The 12,070-nt window shown below is 40.4% G+C and overlaps 1 protein-coding gene across 4 annotated transcripts in view; it reads left to right on the top strand.

The window, feature by feature from the left end:
• The window catches only part of LOC122559658 (fatty acyl-CoA reductase 1), a 196,236-nt gene that overhangs the window by 169,051 nt on the left and 15,115 nt on the right, over positions 1-12,070 (top strand). For all 4 annotated transcript variants that reach the window (XM_043709498.2, XM_087997232.1, XM_087997231.1 and 1 more), the window contains exons 6-8: positions 196-240; positions 2,534-2,652; positions 5,152-5,219. In XM_043709498.2, coding sequence (XP_043565433.1) covers positions 196-240; positions 2,534-2,652; positions 5,152-5,219 — 232 coding nt within the window. The remainder of the gene's footprint in view (positions 1-195; positions 241-2,533; positions 2,653-5,151; positions 5,220-12,070) is intronic.

The raw sequence follows: 12,070 nt of genomic DNA, 5'->3' as shown, positions 1-12,070 counted from the left end.
TAATGTTCTATAGTGGGACGAAAATCAATTCTCAAATTATTTCTCGCTTCTCGTACTGACTTATGCCTTACTGTGGAAACTGTGAAAATACTATAAAAACATTTGGTAAAGAATGCCTTGCTGACCATTGTAAAATCAATTGTAGACTATAGAATTTTTAAAAAATCTAACTGTGCACTTTTTTTTATTAAATAGGGTTGGATTGACAATTTCAATGGACCAAGTGGGCTTTTCATTGCTGTACGTAAATTATCTTTTTAGTTGTGTTTTCATGAATAAATAAATCTTAAGAATTATTGAATTCACAGGTGATATATCGCATGGCTAAGTTTCCTGTCCTTCTCAGATTTAAATACGAAACAAAGCAGTGCTCTTGATGTTCTCTTCACCTGTCCTTTCATTTTCATCATGTCCTGTCTGTTCCTTCACCTGGTCTGCTCTCTCATAAAGATTACCTCACATTTCGCTGGATTGAATTCCATTTGTCATTTTTCTGTTCGCTTGACCACACCATTCATATCTTCCTGTGATTTTCACCTTTCTTCTTCACTATCGGCAGCATGACCAACATGCAAACCTTTTAATAATTTTCCCTACAGTGAAGTTAAAATCATTGGTGCATACTATGAAAAGCAAATGCTGAGCCCTGTGGGACCTAATTGGAAGCAACCTTCCAGTTGTGAAAATTCCCTTCAACCATTACCCTTTGCCTCATGCTACTAAGTTGATTTTAGATCTAACATTCCATTTTTTTCTTGAAACCCATGGCTATAATCAGTTTTCCATGTAGGGCTTTGTCAAAATCCTTCCTGAAATCCACCTGAGACTGCATAAAATTTGATACCATTAGCCTACCTTATTATCTCTTCAAAAGAAATCAAGTTAATTAGACCTGACCTTGATTTAACAAATTCATGCAGACTGATTATAATTTGTCTGGGCTCCTCTGTACAATAATTTATATGGTTCCTTAGAATTTTTAAAAATAATTCTATTAAGAACTAGAAGCAGGAGTAGGCAATTCAATCCCTCAAGCCTGTTCCACCATTCAATATGATCATGACTGATTTCATCTCCGCCTCAATTCCATTTTTGTGCCTGCTCCCAGTCTCTCTTCAGGGGACATCCCCACCAACCTGGAAATTAGTCATATGAGCTATTGTTAGACTTGTTTGAATTCCAAAACACATGGATTCAATTGCTTCACTGCAAACCCTACAAAATGGGATGTAGTGACTGCATTGGAACATGGAGATGTGAAACCGCAAAAGTAAAGGATGCAGATGATAGAAAGTATGCAATGAGTTAATATAACCTGATCAACACTGTCAAAGAAGGCAGAATTGAGAGTGATGGGGAACACTGAGTCAAGACTACAGCCTCACAGAACATAACTGATGGTTAAATCTAAAACCAGATTGGAGAGATGTAAGAATGGAATGAGGAGAGAATACCACATTGGAGAATCATTGAGAGGTGCAGATGATAGTTTATGATAGTATGTAAATCACAGGTAGCTTGCCTTTATAAAAAAAAGTCACTAGGATTGTTATAAAATAGGTCAGGACAACACTTTAAATGAGAAGTATGTGCGAGTTTTGACAAGATTTGAGAGGTATGTTTGCAGTCATACAGCCAAGAAAAGAAAACTAGTTTGTTCAGTTACAAAGTCATGATAAAGATCAAGATTAGTTTCATGAGATAATATATCTATAAGTTTGGCCACACAACACCCGTTTTCAAGATGCTAAACAGCCTATGAGCTCTTCAATGCAGCAGGTGGGATACGTTCAGAGCTTCCTGGCTGGACATGAAATACTGACTATTGGGAAAGGAAACGAAATGCAGGGTACATGTCTAAAACAATTTTTATGTCCTTTGCCCATGAAATAACCATGAAGTCTCCACTACAAAATTGGTTTGAGGCAACTGACATCAGAGGCAATTGAACTCAAGAAAACCGGATTTTATTTGCAGTAGCTAACTTGAATATTGAGCTAGGAGCACAAAGAGTGTTCATCTTAATCTCACATTTAAGGAACACTCCCTGATCTCTCTAATCTCTGAAACTCTTTGGCCACCAATTCTCTTTGCCTAGTTCCTGAATTCCGTCCCTAACTTCGAACCATACCCACCACACACTCCTGGCCCTCATTTCTGTAAAAGCCACAGTAATGCTGACAACAACACGATCTCTGTTTCCTCTGACTGTTCAGCCATGCTGACTCCACCTCAATTTGAAACAGAGCCCAAAGAACCTCATTGTTCACACAGAGAGATCAGACTCTGCACCCACCCTCTGCTACTCCAGCTACATCAAAGATCATCATGTCACATTTCTATCGCTTAGTCTTGCATTTTGCGGTGTGAAGAGAGGGTTGTCAGAAAATGATAGAGATAAGGGGGCAAAGAAGACCAAATATCATACAGTGTCAGCGCGTGATGAAACTTTGTAGTGTACTGAGGTGGACTGACTATAGGCCAGTTTATAATTGACTCTTTACATATGTTATAAATATGTTGTTTTCTGCAGGCTGGCAAAGGGATTCTTCGCACTATGAGAGCTACTAATGATGCAGTGGCTGACTTGATCCCTGTTGATGTAGTGGTTAATCTCACGCTTGCAGCTGGCTGGTATACAGCAGTTCACAGGTGAGAGATCTATATGCTTCTCTCTGTATCTAGTACTCATTTATGGAGATTGAAAAACCAACCAAACATTAGTGGGCACTATGTCTGCTACCACAAGGGTAACTGTGGCTCAACTGATTTGTAGCTATAAGTATCCTTTTCCTCTTGAATTTTGCCAATGTAAATCATCTTGTCATTCATCAACTGTTATAATTGGAACAAAATTTCAGGTTTAATGGTGACAGGTTTTATTGCCTTGTTCTATGCAATATTTGACAGGAGTTCAGCATTCTCTGGGAGAAACCGAATTAATGCACTTTATTAAAGGGTAGTAGAAATAAGAGCTGCTTGTCTGAGGTTACCTCTTTTAAACATATCGTAAGGTTTCCCTGCTGTTTGGATTAAGCAAATGCTTTGACATAAACTTGTAACAAATAATAACTCTTCTCCAGCTGCCTTCTGTTTTAAATTAAAAAAGTACAGTTGAGCCACAGTTACCCTTGTGGTTGCAGACATAGTGCCCACTAATGTTTGGTTGGTTTTTCAATCTCCATAAATGTAAGGTGAAAGAAAAATGCTGTGGTTTAGTGGTAATGTCACTGGACTTGGAATCCAGAGGCTATGTCAGCACCTGGATTTGAATTGGACCATGGTAAATGTGAAATTTGAATTCAATTTTTAAAAAGTCTGGAATTAAGTACTAGCCTAATGGTGACCGTGTTACCATTGTCTTCAAAACCCAGCTGATTGAATTGAGAAACCAGTCATTCTTGCCTGGTCTAGCCTACATGTGACTCTAGACAGACAGCAATGTGGTTGTTTAATTGCCTTCTGAAATGGCCTCCAGACCAAATCAGTTCAAGGGAAAGTAGGGATGGGCAACAAATTCTGGCCCTGCTAACAATTCCCAAATCCCGCACTAAAATAATTTTAACAACATTTTATACCATTTCAAGCATTGTTGTTCTACAGCATTCTGTAATAGTTTCTTTTTAATTCACAACTAAGTGATTTGACATGATGTTGCAATTAGAGATCCAAACTCAAGTATGCCTTTCGGTGAAAGCTAGATTAATGGAGAAGGAGAATAATTAGACCTGAGATTTGGGGGTGCATGAGGAAGGAGAGGAGGAGGAAGGGTGGATGAATAAGTGGAAGGCAAATGGCAAAGTGTGAGTAAGAGAAAGCTTCTGTGGTTCACATACAGTGAAGTTAAAGGCCAGGGAAATTATGTTGACTGACGAACTAGGATTCAGTGACACTGGTAAACACATGCACTGGGAATGAACTGTGGAAGCAGCATAAAAGAAATAGGATTGTAGGAACAGAATTAGGCCATTCAATCCCTGAAAGCCTAAAATCAAGGTTGATCTGTAGGTCAACACCACTGCCCTGTCTTTTTCCTGAATTCTGTGATACTTTACCTGAAAAAAATCTATTAATCTCAATCTTGATTATTCCAGATTTGGAGATGCCAGTGTTGGACTGGGGTGTACAAAGTTAAAAAACACACAACACCAGGTTATAGTCCAACAGGTTTAATTGGAAGCACACTAGCTTTCGGAGCGACGCTCCGAAAGCTAGTGTGCTTCCAATTAAACCTGTTGGACTATAACTTGGTGTGTGATTTTTAACTTTGATTATTCCAATTACCCTAATCTTTTTGAGGTGAGGTATGGTGAAAAGCTGAGGATCCCAATAAAATTTCCGACAGGACAGGATTATTACATTCACTAATCACAGGGCAAAAACTTTAGCCTATCTGTCTGCTAATTTCTAACCATGTTGTAATGGTTATGAGATTACCTCCAGTTCTATTTACTATTATTTTTCTAATAATTTCTCAAGCAGATACTCAGAAAATGCTTTTTTCTGGAAGTTGGATAGACAACATTGGTAAATACACCCTGCTAGTAACCTTCTCAAAACATTAACTAGGTTAGTTAGATATCACCTTTCCTCTGCAAATAATTTTAGTAAGTTTTAGTTGGAAATGGTAGGTCTCCACATTCAATTCAACAATCTTTCTACAATATTTTGTATCAAATTTATTCGTAAATAATACTTTGGGAGACAAGACTGAAATATACTAATCTGATGATGAAGGTAGAAGAATATAGAGAAGATGAACAAAGAGATGCCAGATATAGTTGAATGTAGAAAATACATTTGAAGTTAGGATAGGAAAACAAACCCTACTTTTAAAAGACAGCATTGTATACAGATGAGAAGGGATGCATTGGGGAGATATAAATGATACCTTTTGTTTGCTAATCCCTTCTTTTGCTTACATTTACATTGCTGTACATCTCAGGATCATTTGAATAGTCCATCACATTTCACTGTGACCTCAGACCAGCAGTGCTGAACCTTCCTGCTTGTTAGCAGGTCTTCCACAAGAAGCACTGTGATCAGCCACTGGTCTGATTATCCAGTGTCCAGATGAAAAACTCTACCAGTTTTACCTACACTCCGAATACACATTTCTTTGACTCTGTTGCTATCCTTTTTTTTTTACAGGCCAAAAACTACCCTTATTTACAATTGTACGACAGGAGGCATCAACCCGTTTCACTGGGGAGAGATTGGTAAGATTTGAGTTTGTAAGTTAAAACGAGACTAATGATTTCCAGTTGGCACAACCTCTTCCCCAGAATTGTTTTCTGATGTATGGCCATCCACATCATCCAATTAATTAAAATCAATTTTAAATAATGTATCAGTTAGTTATTTGGCTGATATAATGGATGCTACAGTGTAGCCAAAAATGAGAAAATGTGGTGAGTCTTCTTAGAATGTGCAATATCTTTACTAACTCAATATCTGGGCAAACTGGTAAGTTGTATTGTCTATCAACATGGTCGATACATTTTCTAAGATTACTTATAGTCCGAGTAATGACTAGAGTAATTCTAAAATCTCCAATCCCCCCCTCCCTCCTAACTACACCCCAAAGTAACAGGTTCCCCTAAAATGAAATGATTTGGCCAGAGGAAAATTAAGACAAGTAATATGGGCACAGCAAATGCTAAGATCCATTCAGCATAAAATCTATCCTGACACAACAAATAGAAGTAAACCTTTCCCACAATGCAGACATGGAAAGAAAGTGATAACTCTTAAAAATGAATACAGGGATCATAATGTCCAATGAGCACATACCTGTTTAGTGTAATGCAGTAACGGAGGTAGTGTGCAAGCTTGTACTGTTTGTTCATAAATCCCAATTTCTGTGTGCAGCACCAACTACATTGTTCAGGGCTATGTGCATCGGCAGAGGACCTCGTACTCTTATGTGCCAGCAGTTCTTAAAGCTAGACTGTACTTTTTAAGGGGCTTTCTGGTTGCTGAAGGTACTGAGATTATTCAGAATAATGTTGTGCTAATAAGGTCAGTGGCTGACTATGGATGAAAGCATGTGCCAAGATTTTCCGATGCTGCGTTGGAGGTCTTGGTGGAGGAGGGATGACCTGTATTGATAGGATGGAGAGAAAAGGAGGCATGAGAAAAGAGCCACGGAGGTGAATGCCAGGAATATAGCACCAAGGATTTGGATGTGGTCCTACAAGAATTTTAATAATCATATGTCAAGGTAAAAGAGTGCATCTTCAAATGCCATTTCCCTCCAATGTCAGCATGAGCCCCATGCTCTCAATTCATCACACTTTCATTGCTCAGCTCCTAAAATCTCAATCAATTCTTGACACTTACATAAGATTTATATGTTTCTCTTAACTCTCACACATTTGGCACTGTTGCAATCCTCGAGGAGAAAGTGAGGTCTGCAGATGCTGGAGATCAGAGCTGAAAATGTGTTGCTGGAAAAGCGCAACAGGTCAGGCAGCATCCAGGGAACAGGAGAATCGACGTTTCTCACATCCAAATCTCACAGCATAGGCATATTACCAGCTGTTCAAGCGTGACATCACTGAAACAGGTAACATTGTACTCACTACTTCCCTCTCTTTTGCAGGAGAAGGTAGTGCACAAGCAAAGGCAACTAAATGTAGGGCCTGACCTAGCTCCCATCCAGGAGAAAGTGATATTCATTATCGGAAACACCATTGCTGAAGCTGTGGCTAGCAGCATAAATTGAAGATAATGACATCCTCATGCCTAATCATGCTTCTCTCATTTCATTTTTTTGTTTTACAAGCTCCAGCTGATGTAAGGATGTACCTTTTACATTTCCCCTTCACCGCGCCCCAACTTTATCCTTGGAAGGCTTTTTCCTTCCTGAGATTCATGGTTTACCTGTCCAGATAATGGAAGAGACCAACGCAACAGCAAAGTCACTCGTTCACTTGTCTCTATGCTTGCAGTCTGCAACCCAGAATCTGACACTGTGCATGTCACAGAGAGCGTACTGGAGAAGAGAGATCTGCAATATAGTGAGACACTGGGGAGAAGGGCACCACAGTCACAGAATAAAACAAGAATAACACAGATGCCAGCTTGCGTAAGTGCATATGAGTTCTGCTCTGGAGGTTTCAGCTGAGGACTTCAATCTGCAGAGAATTGCAAAGGGAAGGTGATAGTGACAGGCAGCAATTGATGAAGAGCAGCATGAAGAAATCCTAGCAAAATTGAAATCAATGTGAGACAGGGGAAATCACCCCACTGTTCAGACAAATACTCAGTACAAAGGAAGATGGCTGTAGTTATTAGAGGTCAATCATCTCATCCTCAGAACATTGCTGTGTGAGTTATTCAGGGTTGTGTCTTGAGCCCAACCTACTTCAAATGTTTTATCAATTACCTTCTCTTCATCTTAATGTTTGCTGATTGCAAAGCATTCAGCACCATTCACAACTCCTCAGACAGTGAAGAGCTTTCCAAGCCTGCAGCACCAAGAACTGGACAGTGTTCTGACGAAGAGTCATTGGACCTGAAAAGTTAATACTTTCTCTCTCTACAGATGTTGCCAAAGCTGCTGAGTTTCTCCAGCACTTTCTGTTTTTATTACCAATATTAGGGATTGGGCTGGTAAATGTCAAGGAACATTCATGCCAGCATTGCCAGGTAATGATCATCTCCAACAAGATGGAGTCGAACAATTTCCCTGTGACATTCATTGACATTACTATTGTTAAAGGTTATAACATACAATTCTGAAGGTTATAATTGAATAGAAATGGAACTGGGACTGAACAAATTATATAATTATTGTGAATACAAAGACAGTTCGTAGGCTGGTGACTCTGTGGAATGAACTCCCCTTTGGCTTTTCAAAAGCCTGTCAGCTACTCAAAGGCACATTTCAGGAGTGCAATGGAATTCTGCCTCACTTCTCTGGATGATCGCAGTACCAACACCACATAAGAGGCTTGACACCACCAAGGAAAAAGCAGTTCACTTAATTGACAACCCGTCCATAAGTCTCATTCACTCCCTCTTCTATTGATATGCATGGGAAGCAGTGTATTCTACTACGTAATGCACTGCAGCAAGTCACGTCTCTCCAAAGCCTGTTCACCTGTCTACAAGGCAAAAGTCAGTTGTGTGATGGAATACTCCCCTTTTGCCTGGATGAATGCAGCTCTAATGATACTCAATACTTGATACCCTCCAGGGCAAAGTACCTACTTGTTTGCCACCTCATCTGCAATGCTCAGCATTCAGTCCCTTTACCACCAATTCACAATACTAGCAGTATCTAATATCTACAGCGTACACTGCAGCAATGCACCAAGGTTCCTTCCAAACTCATGACATCTACCAAAAACAGGTGCAGCAGATGACAGGACAATTTATCTCCCTGGACTGACAGAAGAAAAGTAAACAACTCTTGACTTAAGTAGTAACTATTATTGTCTAATAGAGGAATGGCAGGAAAGCCATGATTCCTTAAATGCCCCTTTCTTTCATGTGGGAACTCCAGGTCTTTTCCTGTATCCTGGATCATATGTGCAGGAGTTATTGTCAACTGTAGCAACTTGAGCTCTGGGCATTTAGCTTGAGCAGCACTGCAGTGTGTCAGTGTGGTCACTGCAGTGTAGCGTGTGGTCACCTCACAGCCAAAGAGTTTGCTGAGAAAGAGAGATTGGGTGATTACCAGGCAGTCAAGAAAAAAAAAGTGCAGAGGTCCACTCAGTGCATCTCATTCTCCAACCAGCATTCAGTCTGAATACAGTACAGTCTGAATACAGTGATGGTCCCTCTCAGGGATACATCTTGAGCCAAGTCCATGGCACCACTTCTAGCTTAGTTGTTACAGGGGCACATGAAGTATTGAATTGGATTTGCTTTATTGTCAAGTGAATGAATGCAGTGAAAAGTTTGCAATGTCACCACTTACGGTGTTATCTTAGGTACAAGATGCCTAGGTACAAATACTTAAGTATTTGGTATAAAATAGAAAAGAAAAGTCCAACATAAGAATAAAAAGAAAAAATGAAAAGGACAGTACTCAATTTACAGTCCTTCCTCCCCAGTTCGTGCTGGCACCTAGTCTCCAGACTGCACCGGGCCAAGTCTCCAGACCGCACCGGGCCAAGCCGCCAGACCATACCGGGCCAAGCCTCCAGACCATACCAGGCCAAGCCTCCAGACCGCACCGGGCCAAGCCTCCAGACCGCACCGGGCCAAGCCTCCAGACCGCACCGGGCCAAGCCTCCAGACCACACCGGGCCAAGTCTCCAGACCACACCGGGCCAAGTCTCCAGACCACTCCAGGCCAAGCCTCTAGACCGCAATGGGCTTCAAACCAAGAGGCCTCATCTCCAGGCTGCTAAGGGCTTCTCCTTGTGATGGCCTCCGGTCTGGGAGTCACCTCCCTGCAATGAAAGACTGGAAGAGCAATAATGATAACAAAGAAAATTTACAGCCCAGGAACAGGCTCTTTCTTCGGCCCTCCAAGCCCGAGCCTATCCAAATGTACTGTCTAAACCTGTCGGTCAATTCTTAAGCATCTGGATAAGAGACTCAGTAAAGAGAAGGCAGACATTCCTCTGATTGCAGACCTGAATCCAGGATGGCACATTATTTTCCTGGTTCCAGAATGAGGGGTTTCAGTGAATGGCTTCAGAGGGGAGGATGAACAGCCAGTAGGCATGGTTCACATTAATATCAAGAACACAGGTTAAAAAAGTGGGAAGTAGTGTCACAGTCAGAACTTAGGGAGTAAGGAGGAAATTGGCAAATAAGATCTCTAAAATAATAATCTGCAGATTATTCCCAGTACGTGCCTAGAAATAAATATTTAAATGCATGACTAGGAAGATGTTGCAAAGAAAGGTTTTATAATCGTGGGGCATTGACATCACCAGAGGATACAAGTCTTCTACAGACTAAACAGATTAAACCTAAAAAGAGCTGGGACTAATTCTCTTGTAGAGCAATAAGCCAGTGCTTTTGGCTGCATTTAAGTTAACTGGAGAAAGGTGAACAAAGTTAAAAATCACACAATTCAAGATTGTAGTCCAACAGGTTTATTTGGAAGTACTAGCCTCCAGAGCACTGCTTCTTCATCAGGTAGCTGTGGAACAGGATCATAAGACAGAATTTATAGCAAAAGGTTACAGCGTCATGCAACTGAAACGATATATTGAACAAACCAGGGTTGCTGTTAAGTGTTTCATCTTTTAGAATGGGTTGCAGGTTTTGATTCATTAATATGTAAATCCCAGAACTTTCAGTTGCATGACACTGTAATCTTGCTATAAATTCTGTGTCTTATGATCCTGCTCCACAACTACCTGATGAAGGAGCAGCGCTCCGAAAGCAAGTATATCCAAATAAACCTGTTGGACTATAACCTGGTATTGTGTGATTTTTAACTTTGTACACCCCTGTTCAACACCGGCAACTCCACATCATGGAGAAAGGTGAACAAAGTTGCAATACCTACTCGTCAGCCAACACAAGATCTTCCCGTGATGTCACTTTTCGATTTTCTTTTTCTTCCTTATTTTAGTGAACTTAATCTACTTTAGAGTGACCCCATTCTGCCTCACACTTGTAATTCCAGTCTGCTTCACACTCTGCCTTGCTACACATAGCAGAAGTGGGCACTGCAGATGCTGGAGATTAGAGTCAAGATTAGAGTGGTGCTGGAAAAGCACAGCAGGTCAGGCAGCATCTGAGGAGCATTCCTGATGAAGGGCTTTTGCCTGAAACGTTGATTTTTCCTGCTCCTCGGATGCTGCCTGACCTGCTGTGCTTTTCCAGCACCACTCTAATCTTGCTACTCATAGCTCCCATTCTATTTCAAAATCCTCATGATCTGCTCCACCAAGATCCCAACTTGCTGCATCCTTTTTCGAGTCTGCTACACCATGCCCTTGTCTGATTCATTCTCTGTTCCATGGAGATTCTGACCTGCTACATACCCCTTACAGTCTGCTTCACGAGATCCTTGACACTTCTCCCAATCTCTTAATGGTGTTGCTCTTCACTCTTGGCATTTAAGGCAAAAATATCATTTTAAATGAAGCAATAAGAACAGAGTGGCATCAGTTATCACATCTTCCAACATCATCATCACCTCATTAATGTTGAGCAGTGCCCAATCCAGCAGTCAGCAAGCAGTCCAGCATTACTGGGTAACAGGAAACATGGTGGTGATTTTAAGCATGTGTAATGGATTGTAAAACTTGTGGTCATTATTTCCTTCTCCCTAGAATTTGGTAATAATTGAAGCCAACAATAAATCGCCATTTGCTGAAACTGTATGCATCTTTAAACTGTCATAGCTGTCCAGTTCCTTCAGATAATTACCTAATATATAAACTCTGAAAATGTTTAAACTTGTCCACAGGAGTTCATTTGGACAGTCACATTGACACAAGGAAGATCTGGACTGACAGCTTTACAAATTCCATCACAGCATGTTTTGTCATCTCAGATCATTTACACCAGTCATCAGGTGTCTTTTCCCTAGGGGGTATGTTTTTAAGGTGAGAGGAGAAATATTAAAAAAAAAGAGGGGCAACTTTTTTTTTTTTACACAGACTGGTTTGTGTGTGGAATGGACTTCCAGAGGAAGTGGTAGATGCAAGTACAGTTACAATGTTTAAAAGACATTTGGATAAGTACATGAATAAGAAAGGTTTGGAAGGGTGTGGGCCAAATGCAGGCAGGTGGAACTAGTTTAGTTTGGGTTGGGCTGGTAGGACTGAAAGGTCTGTTTCTGTTCTGTATGACTCCATTTGAAGAAAAAAATAAAATCAATCTTAATATATAAATACACTTCAGAAACTGCTTTCTCTGTTAGTATTTTGTGTATTTCAGGGAATAACTCATCAAATGTTCAGCAAGTAGTTTAACATTAAAGATCATGAGGTGGTTTTGGATAAATTTCCTCTCAACCATTTGCTTTCAATCTTATTATCATCCCTATACTGCATCCTGTTTATTCTAATGTGTTTGTGCCCTTGTCTGAGCTATGGGTTTGATTTATGGTCCCCTGGTGGGTGTGTATTCGAAGGGATCATGTAAA

The sequence above is a fragment of the Chiloscyllium plagiosum genome, unplaced genomic scaffold, assembly GCF_037043375.1.
Source record: "Chiloscyllium plagiosum isolate Xiang-an unplaced genomic scaffold, Cpla_swu_hap1 HiC_scaffold_19, whole genome shotgun sequence".
NCBI classification, from domain to species: Eukaryota; Metazoa; Chordata; class Chondrichthyes; order Orectolobiformes; family Hemiscylliidae; genus Chiloscyllium; species Chiloscyllium plagiosum.
This window is presented reverse-complemented; position numbering and strand designations above follow the sequence as displayed.